Source organism: Megalops cyprinoides, chromosome 14 (genome assembly GCF_013368585.1).
Source record: "Megalops cyprinoides isolate fMegCyp1 chromosome 14, fMegCyp1.pri, whole genome shotgun sequence".
In the NCBI taxonomy this organism is placed as follows: domain Eukaryota; kingdom Metazoa; phylum Chordata; class Actinopteri; order Elopiformes; family Megalopidae; genus Megalops; species Megalops cyprinoides.
The window spans coordinates 33195987-33209128 of record NC_050596.1 but is presented as its reverse complement, the minus strand read 5'-3'; the positions used below and the strand labels follow the sequence as shown (position 1 = coordinate 33209128).

Genomic DNA, 13142 nt, shown 5'->3' with positions numbered 1-13142 from the left:
TTTCAGTTTTACAGTGACATATTAACACAGCTCTGCCACAGCAATATAGGATTAATATTTAACCCTTTCTTTGTCAGGGCAGGCTTCAGTATTGGCTACAGATGTTCCCCATATTAACACTACTAGCCCCTCGAGAACTGCAGTTTAGAGATCAAACCACAGACCCGCCTGGAGTGTGCAGAACAGAAAGAGACATTCCCAGCACTCAAATCCACACGAGAGTTACTCTGGTGGACGGAGAGAGAGAAGAGCAGTGTTTCTGTGAAGAGAGAGAGGGAAGCAGTGTTTCAGGGAGGGGTAAGCAGCCAAGGAGATCAAAGGCAGTCTCCTGGAGACAGGGACAGCACAGGGGGTCTGGGATGTGCCTCCACCAAACAAGCCTCTCCTTCCGCAAGCATCTGTCCTCCCCTGCTGCCAGCCTCACTGGCTGAGCCCTGACCGGCCCGGGAGGCGCTGCAGGCTGGCACCCTGGAACATGCACACTGCAGTGGTGTTCCCCCACGGAGCGGCGCGTAGGGAGCGAGAAGGAGAGCAAGCGCGCACACACACACACACACACACACACACACACACACACACACACATACACACATACACACATACACACACTCACACACACTCACACACACTCACACACACACACTCACACACACTCACACACACACACACACACACACACACACACTCACACACACACACACACACACACACTCACACTCCCATACACACACACACACACACACACACACATACCCACTCCAAATCGCCACTACATGATCTGAACCAGAACTCAGAGCCGGGAAAGAGTCCTGGACCCAGCCGCGCTGGACTGGCCAGTTACCATGGCAGCAGCGTGGGTGGTGGTGACACACAGCTGCACTTGGCCCTTCACTCCCCTCTGACCATGGCACCGCCAGGAGGAGGAACCTGTTCCACACGCACCAACAGAGCTGCTGCCAGTGCTGTTGGGATGATGGGAAATGTAGTTCCGTGTAGTTCTTACCTTGTCGCTATCCACCGTGTTCTGGGAGGTTCTGGAAGCAATGGAGATGGTGTCGGGCTGGCTGCTGCCGTCTCCCTGACTGTCTGCGTCTTCCGTTCCCTCCCTGGAGACGTGAACACACGGGGGAAAGAGGACATAGCACTGCTTTCACACTCTGCCAGCCCCAAATCAGACACATGCATTCATTTACAAAATGTGCAAAACGAATCAAGAAATATTAACTGCAACCCTCTGAAGTACTTCGAAAACCGGAGCTAATCAAAGGAGAAATGCTCACTGTGTGACATGCAGTATCACAGCTTCCTGTTCTGGTGTCTTTCAGGGAAACTAAAAATGAGACTCTGCAGAGTCTAACCTAAGATTTGCAAAATGAATAGAGATTAACTGATGGCACATCAGAAGGGTTTTGAGAGGCAGAAATATGATGATTATTTACAATGTGTTATGATTATTTCATATGTCTACCCAGAAGGTGGACACTCTCACCTCTTACTGTTGTTGCGCTGTTTGGCTGGAGTTTTGGGCATCTGGATGGGTTCCTTTAGCGCCCCCTTCAGGTGGATGATCCTCTCCTGAATCACCTCCCGGATGTTCTTGATCCACTCCTGTTTCACCTCAATGCTCGACGCCTGCATTTTTGAAAGCAGGACAAAGATGTGCATGTTGTTGTTAATGGTACAAATCTCCCTCTCGTACAGAGTCTGAGCTGCAAGCTACACTCACTGGATCAGCAGCTCAGGGAGGCTGTGAATGCCATCCTCGATAATCAAACTCTCACACGCATCACAGCATTTATCAAATCGGCGTTTGACACCTCTGAGCGCTTATTCCAGGGCGATTCTCACCCGAGTCTTGTCACGTGTATCCCCCACGTTCTCTGCAGTCGATACAGAGCCGATATACGGGAGAGAGGTGACTGACAGCAGATTATCAATTACCCGAGCCACAGCGGCACTTCACGGGAACACTCTCGCACTTTTACGCGGCCGCCGTCACTGCGCTCTGAGGCGCTGCGGAGAAGCGCTGTATCTGAGGGCGCTGAACCTCGAAAATCCCATTCGCACTCAGCCGAGGTGATAAGTGGAGCTGACTGCGGAGGCCAAGGCTCGTCTTTTACACAGCAGCTGTGCTGAGATCGCTCATTCCTAAACGCACGACGCGCTTTCCGCCTGGAGTCAGCTGCTTTACGGGCCCTGGCTCTGCTCCTGCCACTGGTGAGTTTGGCAAGAGTTTCCCATGATTCCTCTGACATACAGCGCTGCTCAATCCAGCCCTGACACAGTTGATTCTGTAGCAGCTCGGCTGAGATGTGTGTCAGCTTCACTGCCAGTTCACCTGCTTGCAAACGTTGGAACCGCAACATGTGTACTGGGCTTAAGAGACCTGCTTCATCTCCTCATCATGTCTTGACAATGGACTCGTGAGGACCTGACAGGTTAATGTAGTCAGGTAGTTAAAAGTGAAGGTGACACGACAGAGAATGTTTGGCCAAGACACTCCACATAGAATCCCGAGCTCTCATTTGGCATCCCTGAGCCAATCAGAGCTGGGAGGTACACATGGGATATTGGAGTTGGTGTGTACTGTGTACTGGAGGTGGGGTGTGGCTACTTCAGTGGTGAGTAAACAGAAGCAGGGCACACCGCAGCTTTGTAGTAAATTCATTCCATGAAGTCCTTCCTTTGTGGAAAAAAGGCAAACATTTGGACGAATGAGAAGCGAGAGGATTTAGTGTACCTCACAGAGGGAAAACCCCATGTTATGCAATATCACAAAAAACACAAACAATTGCAGAAGTCCAGTGCTTGGCTAGACATTAAAGACTGTCTTGAGTTCGTCTGGAGTTTGTGGTAAGCACATTTGTCTTTGTCTACCATTCTAAACTAAAAAGCAACCATGAGACGATTTTAAAATCAATTCCTCTGTTCCAGAGTTTCCTCTCTTCCTCTCCTTCAGGCTGAGTGAGTAAACAAGTCTCCAGAATGACACTGAAATCTGTCCTGATGAATGGGCAGGGCATCAAGTTTTAAATCTATCCCAGCATGCCTCTCTCACTGGCCAGGCCAGCATCTGTGAGTGACAGCCGAGGGCGTCAGGGGACATACCTTCAGAACAGTCTTGTTGTCCGACGAGGGGGTCCTTCCAGCCCAGAGAGCAAACTTACAGGGGTCCCCTTCAATGTGCTCTGTCACCCCCAGCTCTGATGTCTAAAGGCAGACACACACACACCCACATACACACACAAACGCACACACACGCACAGAGAATACAAACAGATCTCAGAATCTGGGCAGGGTTTGGAAAAGTCCTGTGAGACTTATTGCGGGTGGATATTTCACTGTTCACAAACAGAGAGGGACAATGTTGCCACCTTCCCTTTGCTTCAGAGTTCCTGATCTAGCCAGGCTTCTGGCAGTTAAAATTTAAAACAGCCCTGCAATATGTGCTGAACTGCTACTAAAAACATTGTTTCAAATTCCCAACAATGCATTCCACAAGCCATTTCATTTACAGCTGAAAAAGTTATCGATAACTCCCAGAAACAGAAGGTGGGGAGGCACAACACCACCAAACATCTGCGGGTGGCAGAAAAAAACAGCTTATCGAATATTCAAAGTAATCCATCCTACTTTGCAAAAAAAAAAAAGTGAATTATATTTGACACCACGCTGTAAAATGCAAAGTGTCAGGGGCCGGCGTTCACGTGCGCGGGCAGCAGGCATGGGACATGCGAGTGCCCTCTCATTAATACATGCAGAATGGGAGCTCTGATTAAGGCCTGACACCCCGCCATCTGCCGCACCTTACATACATTTATCACCTGCCCCCTCTCACACGCTGAATACTGTAATCCAGGCCACAAGCAAGCACTGCGGGGGGCTTTACCTGCACACCCCCCCCAATGACCTACCATTCACCCTCCCTCTTTACCATCTGTCAGGTGAACACACAGGGGTGTGTGTGCGTGTGTGTGTGTGTATGTGTGTGCGTGTGTGTGTGCGTGTGCGGGTGTGCGGGTGTGTGTGTGCGTGCGTGTGTGTGTGGGTGTGTGTGTGTGTGCGTGCGCGTGTGTGCGTGTGCGTGCGTGTGTGTGTGTGTGTGTGTGACAGGGGGGTAGGGAGGGGGTTGCCAGGCATGCACCCGCTGACATTCACAGCTCAGAGCTGTCAGGATCAAAGGGGAACTAATCAATCCCAACCTCTCTTTCTGCAGTGTAGAGCTAATCACTTCTCTGTGTATACCGTCTATGTGAGTGCGTGTACATACACTCACACACTCTCCTTTACACAGAATTATTATCCTAACATCTTTTTTCTAGCTGCTTGCCCCAGCTCTATTCAAATTGATTCAGACAATGTGGTGATATATTCAGACAATGTGGTGATATATTCAGACAATGTGGTGATATCCCCTTTGAAACAGGCACTGCAGAGGAGGTGGGATATTTGCAGTATTAGCAGAATTAGTGAGGAACATCAGTGGCTATCTGTCTGTACTGCAGGGGTTCCCTGTGGTTTGACATCAGATAGTTCTGTTGGCTTTCATAACAAGGATGACCAGACAGGCCTACCAGCAGCCTGCTCTTGTAGACATATTTGGTGCGTCCTGCCGAGTCTTTGATCTCTTTGCTGAAGACCAGCGAGATCTCGAAGAGGAAGAGGTGGCGATCCCGGCCCTTGCGGATCAGAGATTTGGGGTCCCACACCTGGAAGGTGTCCTGCAGGATCAGCTCTCCCTGAACCTCAAGATTCTCATCGAAACCTAGAGGAAATGGCACAGCCCAAGAGAGATGAAGCGTCACAATTACTGACCTCCATGGAGGTACTATACTCTACCTTCCAGCATGCTGACGTGCATGGCGGTACTGTACTATACTCTACCTTCCAGCATGCTGACGTGCATGGCGGTACTGTACTATACTCTACCTTCCAGCATGCTGACATGCATGGCGTCGTTGGCTCTCTTGGGGACGCTCAGCATGACCTCCAGGCCGTCCTTGATCTCTCCTTTCCCCTCCTCACAGCACGTCAGGAGCTCCTGTTCAAACACAAGTGCATGAGTTCCCTGTGGGGTTTCACAGACTCGCATCTGAAACCTCCCGCCATGCGAAAAACTCCAGGGCTCTCGCCACCGAGACTTCGAAAACGCAGACGCCTCCTTTTCTCCACAAAGCACAGCATGAAACTGAGACCCGCTGCACAGACATCTGCATTCATCACAACTCCAGGCAGGAAAATGAACTACATCCATAAAATATTTCATGCAGGGTTCTCAGAATATTGATGAAAAAGAACAAAACTCTGACTTCTATTTCATTTTTTTTTTGATTAGCACTTGAATGCTTGAATACTGACAATATAATAGGATATGTGAATGACAGAATCTTCTGTCTGAGCACACATTATTACTGCACACCCTGTGCTAAGCCTTGTGCTCCACTATGCTGTAGAGCCTGCAGTGTGGCACAGAACTGGGCGAAGGCGATTCCAGGGAAAATCACAACTGCTGTACTCTGGAGCTCGGGTGGGGGGCGTAAGTAAATTGCTTCAGTAAATACCCAGTTCTGCACTGGACACTGTGTGAGTTATGCAAGCTGCTCTGGATGAGGGGTGTAGATATAAAAGGTTGCTAAATGCTTCCTGCATTAGTAAGTCATAAGGTTTGCTGATTCTACAGCCTGCATTAGCGAGGCATTAGCCAGACATTGCCCTCCGTTTGGCTGGCTGCTTCCAGAAACTCGGAAACCTGACGCAAAGCTGCCGGGAGGGAAGCGGAAGTCGAGTCCTGGGCAGTGCTGCTCAGACGGGACATTTGCATATTGAATCACTTCTGTGCAATGAGGAGCGATTCCCTGAACAAGGCCTCTCTGCACACTCTCACTGTAGAGTGTATCTGCATCCAGGACTACGCTGGTGAAAGGCACAGCTAATGGGCTTCATTACTGAGCTGGAGGATCACTTACACATGACCAGCCATCCCTGCAAACACGGCGGTACTCAGCAGAGAGGGAGAGAAAGAGGAAGAAAGAGATGGAGAGACCGAAGGAGGACGGGTGGAGGTGGATATTGCTTTGATGCCAGGGGATTTCCACTGGGAGCTGGAATGATCACAATTCCCACCATTCCTTTCTCTTTACCTTGAGCAGAAGCTGGTACTTTGTGATCCTCTGTACTGGCTTGATCAGGTAGGAAGAGATGGAATTGGCCAGACCGTGTCTTTGCTGAATGTCCTAAAACAGAATCGCCAACACTGTTAAGACTCAGAAACACATGAGAGGCGTGTTTTTACTGCTGCTGGAGCACTGTGATATGTCTAATGCCTGTTATCTGTAGGCTGTATTCAAGTCAAAAGGAGGAAAGAAGGAAGAGGGATCAGGACTGTGAGGCTGCCAGTACAGAATGCAGGCAACTCTCTGGCGCCATCTACAGATGGTTTGGGTATACTGACAAGTACTGTGCTGCAGTACATTTTCATGTCAAGTCAAACAGAGGGGAAAGTAAGTCAGCAACTCACGTCAAAGAAGCTCCCAGCATGCTCCAGGATCAGCTGGCTCGAGTCGGGTTTGTTTTTACAGTACGTGACATACATATGGAATTTATCAGCCTTGCAAACAGGAAGGAGAAATATGCGATGTGAGATCACACATTATTGTTCTTTTTCTTTTAATTTCACCTATACCTTCAGCACTGAAAGTTTCAACCAACGCTGTCTTTGCATCTGATTCTCCCACACCGAAATACACCTCAGAGGTCTGCATCAGCATCATTAATGTTGTATTACAGTATGAACCCCCTACAACTTGATCAATAAAGTTGTTCACAAAGGTCTAAATTGCATTATAACTCAGCATCAGCATGACAGCCTTGCAAGAAGCCATATGTGGAATATCACAGCAGACACCAGCAAACTCAGGACCTTACCCAAGTGACGAAACAATGACCCACATCCTCGGGCAGCTGCTCATAGTTCACCAGCTCTTTAAGGAAAATGCTGGAATGGCAAAGGAAACAAATTAATTCATACACCCACTGTAATAATGACACATATTCATGTCATGAGAGAAATAATATAAAAACTGCTAAAACCTAGAGTATGTCAGTAAGTAAAGACAATATAAGTTAATGTGGATCCATTCCAACATCAATATCTAATTATTAATACAACTGACTATCTATAGATCTAATGGCATTTATACGACTATGTGTAATAAACAATCCTAGCGATTCGAAAAAACCACAATGAACACATCAAAGAGGCCCGTACTTGTTATGGAAGTCGTAGATCTCCTGAATGTTTCCGAAAATGACGTGCTCCTTGCTGGCGATTCCTGGTGGGATCTCCTCCACGCCACTCGTCATCTCCCACAGGTAGGTCTGCAGGGAGACAGGAAACTGGCTTTCCCATCATGCACCGGGGCACGCTCTGCTTGGGCAGCCCCACCCTCCTGGGTTCACTCAGGTGACTGTTTATTGATTATGATCTCATGTGTCTCACAACCCCTGCAGGGCTTTCAGAATCAATTACCATAAGCACACATCATATCACAAGATGATAAAATAAGACACATGCTGCAGTCTGCAGTACCACAGGTTGCGGGGGGACAATCCCCTATCAGTACGGAGCCACAGTTAGGACAAGCAGTACCCACCTCTAAGCACTCGTGCAAGTCCCTGACATACGCTTTCTCAGTCTGCAGGAGCTCAGCCATAATAAACCTGGGTAAATATGAAACATGTAAGAAGCAAAATGTATCATTACATTGCAGAACTGGAGAGTAATCCCTCATGAAAAAAATGATACAAATCAGGCAAAATACAGTGTTTAAAAAGACAAAGACAAAAAAAAACACCCACACATATTTGGATATATTTCAAATATAGCACCTTTCATAAATGTAATTTTATACATATCATCCATTTGATAATATATTGTAAAACACACTGTACACAACGTGTATCTGAAAGTGATAAAATGTAATTTCTAATTTTGGTGCATATAATATTTTATAAGTACCTTACTGCCAATTTGGACTGAATATTTTACAAAAAAATGCCCATTTACTGCCCTTTAATAAGAGGTGAAAACAGCCGAAAGGCTAAACACATCAAATCACAGCCAGTAAATAGTTCTGTACTGCTCCCCTTCACTTACGTCATCAGTTTCATTGTAAAATGACACCAGGCACTAGCACGTAGATCTGATACAGAATATATTTTCTGTTCTGTAATGGTGCATGTTTTGGGCAGATTGTTACAGGCGTTTGATTGGGCAGAGTGTTACAGGCGTTTGATTGGTCAGAGTGTGACTGGCTTTTGATTGGGCAGAGTGTGACTGGTGTTTGATTGGTCAGAGTGTGACTGGCGTTTGATTGGTCAGAGTGTGACTGGCGTTTGATTGGGCAGAGTGTGACTGGCGTTTGATTGGGCAGAGTGTGACTGGCGTTTGATTGGGCAGAGTGTTACAGGCGTTTGATTGGGCAGAGTGTTACTGGCGTTTGATTGGGCAGATCTCTCTCATCCTTTAGGAACAGCCTCATCCTCACTCTTTCTTCCTGGCTGACTTCCTCTTCTCCTCATTGGCCTCATGGTTGGGGTCACGCAGTTTGACTTCCGGGTCGGTCAGGCTGGCTGGGATGATGTCCAACTCCAGGTCTTCATTACCCTGCCAATCAAACACAGGATCTGAAACACACAGCCACGCCTCCCCCGGACAGGGGCAGTCACAGAGCACTGTCACAGAGAGACACGTGCCAAACGTTCCCTGTATAATAATATGAGACAAATGTCAAAACAAAGTTTCCTCTTATAGTGTGTGTTTGTATACATTCCTGTGTGTGCATGCCTGTGTGCGTGTGTGTGTGTGCGTGTGTGTGTGCGTGAGTGTGTGTGTGTGTGAGTGTGTGTGTGTGTGTGTGTTTATCTCAGCTCTCCCCTGCAGTCAGCAAACTCGGGGCAGGACAGAGGCTGGTTCTGTGGGACAGTGACAAAGTGCTGGGCTTTAAGGTGACCAGGTCATCCCCCTCACACCTGCCTGTGCGATTGTATGCTGTATACTGCCCTGTGATGTATACTGCCCTGTGATGTATACTGCCCTGTGCTGTATACTGCCCTGTGATGTATACTGCCCTGTGCTGTATAGTGCCCTGTGCTGTATACTGCCCTGTGCTGTATACTGCCCTGTGCTGTATACTGCCCTGTGATGTATACTGCCCTGTGCTGTATAGTGCCCTGTGCTGTATACTGCCCTGTGCTGTATACTGCCCTGTGCTGTATAGTGCCCTGTGATGTATACTGCCCTGTGCTGTATAGTGCCCTGTGATGTATACTGCCCTGTGTTCTGTGCTGTGTGCTGTGTGACTGTGCTGTATACTGTCTGCTGTCAGCTGTATACTATGCGCTGTGCTGACAGAAGCTTGCTACAGGGAAGGTGATTGCTATTCCTGTCCATCTGTGTCCCAACAGCGGGCAAACTAGGCCACATTGTTTAGGAGCTTTTTCAAGGGGAAAGGCGCAGGAAGCCAGTTCAGTTCAAGTTATTTTAAGCTTAAATCACTTTAAGTACACAGGGAAACAGTTTCCTTAATTCTTCTGAAAATAAAGGATATTAAGAATATCATTGTTGCATTGCATCTTATGATACAGCCCAATGATGAAAGATTTCCCTTGCTTTACATGTAGCTGTGATTCTGTGGAAGTCGATTCACATGTGTATTAATCCACATTTACATCAAGCGAGTTGCTGCAGAGTGGGCTCCCATTCACAGCTATAAAACGCTCTGTGCTTGCAGCTCTCCTGCTGCCTCTGGGAGAGAGGAGGCTGAAAGGAAGAGCAGAGGAGCCACTGCATGGCCTTGCTGCAGTAGCATGAAACCGCATCACTTCCTCTTCCTGTTCTCAAGAGGCTCTGAAGCCACGCCTTCTCCAGCAAAGCAAAAGTAATTCTCAACGCAAACCGAGGCTGAGCATATCCCTGAAGGCTGGAGAGCATCAGGAGAGAGCAGCATTGATCCTGTTCACATGAGCTGCTGTGGATCTGACAGTGACTTTCAATCCTTTTCAGCCTCATTTGCCTCTCGAGGCTGCTCGAGACACCATAACTGCTGACACATCATTGGATCCACACCTTCATTATGTGCTGAAGAAATCCTTAAAACCGAATCTGTGAACGGTAGCATAATTTAGGAGGGAAGCATTCCTTATGCTCATGCATTCAACACAAATTGCTGAATTTTTGAATTGCTCATTCAATATGAAAATCAAGATGGAAAGACTACTCCTCTTAGGGAGAAACTGTCCCTGCCCCTCTGAAAGTACCACGCTTCTGGAGAGACTACAGGTCTGCTGGGAAAGACTACAGGTCTGCAGCAGACACAATCCCCTTGCTTGAGAAACTGCTACCCAGCAGGAGATACTTCAGTCCTTATAGAGAGACCACAGATAAAGCCTGACCTCAGAGCTGATGCCCAGCGGCTTCTCCAGGCTGGACCGGTACTTCCCCATGCGCAAGGAGAAGTCTCGGTACCGCTTGTCCACGGTGGTGACCCACTTCTTCAGCTCGTTGACATGGACGTGACCCTTCTCCACAAAGCTGTCCGCCAGCTGGATCAGCAGCTTCACTTTCTCCTTGGTTTGCTGAGGCCCAAAACAAGAATTTGTTAAACATCTGCACTATTACAGAGGTAACCACCTACAGGCTAAACATTGTACAATACAGGGGTAATCACCTACAGGTTAATCAAGGCTGATCATCTGTAGATTAATCACTGATTAATACAAGGGTGATCAATAATCCACTGGTTGAACACTGTTTAATACAGTGGTAATCATCTGTATCTTACTGACTGTTTGATTCTGTGATAACCATCTACCATGCTGACCACTGTTTACTACAGGGGTGATGATCCACAGGTTATTCACTGGTAAATATAACCTGTGTGTCCAACAGCAACACCACCATCTCAGCATTCAGTAGGAGACCACTGAGCGAAACTCCCTAGATCCATTCCCCGGGTTGCTAACTAAAGCTGTAGAGATTTGAGTGAGGTGAGCGGTCACATGATCAGAGATAAGGCAGTGTGTGTGGCTGTGCTCCTGCGTGCTCGGCAGCGCCTCACCTTGGCAGAAACCCGGAACTCTCCGTACTCCTGAAGCAGCTCCTGCGTTCTCTCAGCCGTTTCGCCAGGGGACGTGTGTGTGGACAGGAAGTACTCGCCCGTTTCCTGGATCCAGTCTAAGGCCTGTGGGGGGAGTCAGGCAAACTGACGGCTTTCTTTCTGTCTTTTCCCTCTTCCTCCTGTTCCCCTCTCTCTCCCCTTTTTCCTCTTTCTCTCTCCTCTTCCCCCTGCTCTCTCCCCCCTCTCTCTCTCCCTCCAAGCTTCCTGTCTCCCCTCTACCCTTCTCCTTCCCTCCCTCCTCTTTTTCTCTCTCCCCCTCTCTCCCCTCTTCCCTCTCGATCCCTCTCTCTCTCGGTTTGTCTCATTGACCATTCCCACCATGACAGACACTCTCAGGTCCTAATTACCCACCAGCTCAATAATACACCATACGGGCTGGGGGGGGGGGGGTGTACCTGTTTGGCACTGCGCTCAAACACCACGTACTGCTGGCACTGGTCGAGCCGCCGCTTCTTCATGGTCCAGAAGTGCAGGACCCGGTTCTCCCTCTGCAACAGCTCGTTCAGAATGGCTGGGAGAACGGGGCGGAGAGCTCGTTATCTGGGGGCTCGTTAGCAGGGAGACGTATGATTTTGCACCATCCGATCACACTCAATAACATGTAGCTATGACAGACGCACATTGTCATGGAATCAAACACAAAGGACTCTGCTGGTGTGTCCTTGAGCTAAGAGCTTAACAGAACATCTACAACAACAATCTCATCCGGCCTTGGATACGCTGAATAGAAGAGACGGCACTTTAGAGTCACAGACACACAGACTATCAGAGTCTACTAAACGCTGGCAGCAAATGAACGCTCTGCCATCTCAAATATTAATGCAGCATCCAGACAGACAGGAAAATAGGAATAAGGTAACGGATACACAAAGCCACACGCACGGTCACCAAATGTCACCCCCATACACGACAACACGTGCGACTCCAATATGCGACCCACATACACAACCCTGATATGCCACCCCCGCACACCACCCCCAAATATGATCCCAATATACGACACCGATGCAAGCTCTACTGGCCGAAGGAGAGGCGGAGGCCTGCTACTTTCGGGGGAGTGTGGAAAGCCAGGAGGCGCACACTGACCTTTGACCTGCTGCTCCGGCCCGCGAGTGTGGCTGGCGGCTCCAGGCATGCTGACGTTGTTCCTGTGGATGTACTTGAGGAAGACCTCGGCGTTCCGCCTGGCGAGCGTGCAGGCCTGCCACACAAGGGTTAATGATCAGGGGAACTTTCCGGAAACGCACCGCGCCTTGTCAGCCCAGTCCCTGGAAATCTCCCAGCATTCCTCAAGAGCCTGATGTCACACACCCAGCACTCGGGTGCATCACTGAGTTCTGCAGTTTTGGTGGATATTTTGGATGGAGGCACCTCCATTGTGTTGCTAAGATACATGAGTTCTTCCTTTAAAATGAAAAGGACCCGTGAGGTGGGCTGAACTGTTTTTATCTGCTCTGTTTCCACAGCTACACTACAGCGGTATCTGCCTACAGCAGCACAATGATCATGCACCGTGTTAATGTGAATTACACTGATGTCGTCTTTAAGCTGGCATTAGCCGCTATTGGTACTTTAGTTTCCATTATGTTCTAATGACTACAAAGTCACACAATCTCCCTGGCGAATGTGAGTCGTGGATCCCTGGCAGAGGCAGGGTTTTTCAGCAAGGTGATGCTCAACAGCTCTCCTCAATAAGAGATGAGAGAAGGAGGTGATTCAACGAAAAATGTCCATTAAAAACAAGCAGTGCTGAAAACAAACCACACCAGATGCATGGTTGCAGCCAAAGCACGTTTGCAGAAGAAAAATACACCACCATCTTTAAGAAAACCTGATGCAACACCTGGGCTCACACAGGAAATTAAGATCTCAAACCTCACTTCAGCTGCGCCGGCCTTTCACACTACCTGGATTTACTTGTCAGTGCAAATGACAGCTCTTTGAAGGCTGGCCTCATGGTGAGAG

The 13142-nt window shown here is 48.4% G+C and overlaps 1 protein-coding gene across 1 annotated transcript in view; it reads right to left on the bottom strand.

Moving 5' to 3' along the window:
- Nucleotides 1–13142, bottom strand: part of LOC118788763 (kalirin-like) — a 160240-nt gene that overhangs the window by 40721 nt on the left and 106377 nt on the right. The window contains exons 19-33 of the mRNA XM_036544814.1: nucleotides 12264–12378; nucleotides 11573–11688; nucleotides 11118–11240; nucleotides 10453–10635; nucleotides 8547–8665; nucleotides 7653–7719; nucleotides 7268–7377; nucleotides 6925–6994; nucleotides 6518–6607; nucleotides 6141–6233; nucleotides 4930–5041; nucleotides 4575–4765; nucleotides 3109–3210; nucleotides 1490–1632; nucleotides 1004–1106 (exon numbers count right to left, since the gene is read on the bottom strand). Coding sequence (XP_036400707.1) covers nucleotides 1004–1106; nucleotides 1490–1632; nucleotides 3109–3210; nucleotides 4575–4765; nucleotides 4930–5041; nucleotides 6141–6233; nucleotides 6518–6607; nucleotides 6925–6994; nucleotides 7268–7377; nucleotides 7653–7719; nucleotides 8547–8665; nucleotides 10453–10635; nucleotides 11118–11240; nucleotides 11573–11688; nucleotides 12264–12378 — 1737 coding nt within the window. The remainder of the gene's footprint in view (nucleotides 1–1003; nucleotides 1107–1489; nucleotides 1633–3108; nucleotides 3211–4574; nucleotides 4766–4929; nucleotides 5042–6140; nucleotides 6234–6517; nucleotides 6608–6924; nucleotides 6995–7267; nucleotides 7378–7652; nucleotides 7720–8546; nucleotides 8666–10452; nucleotides 10636–11117; nucleotides 11241–11572; nucleotides 11689–12263; nucleotides 12379–13142) is intronic.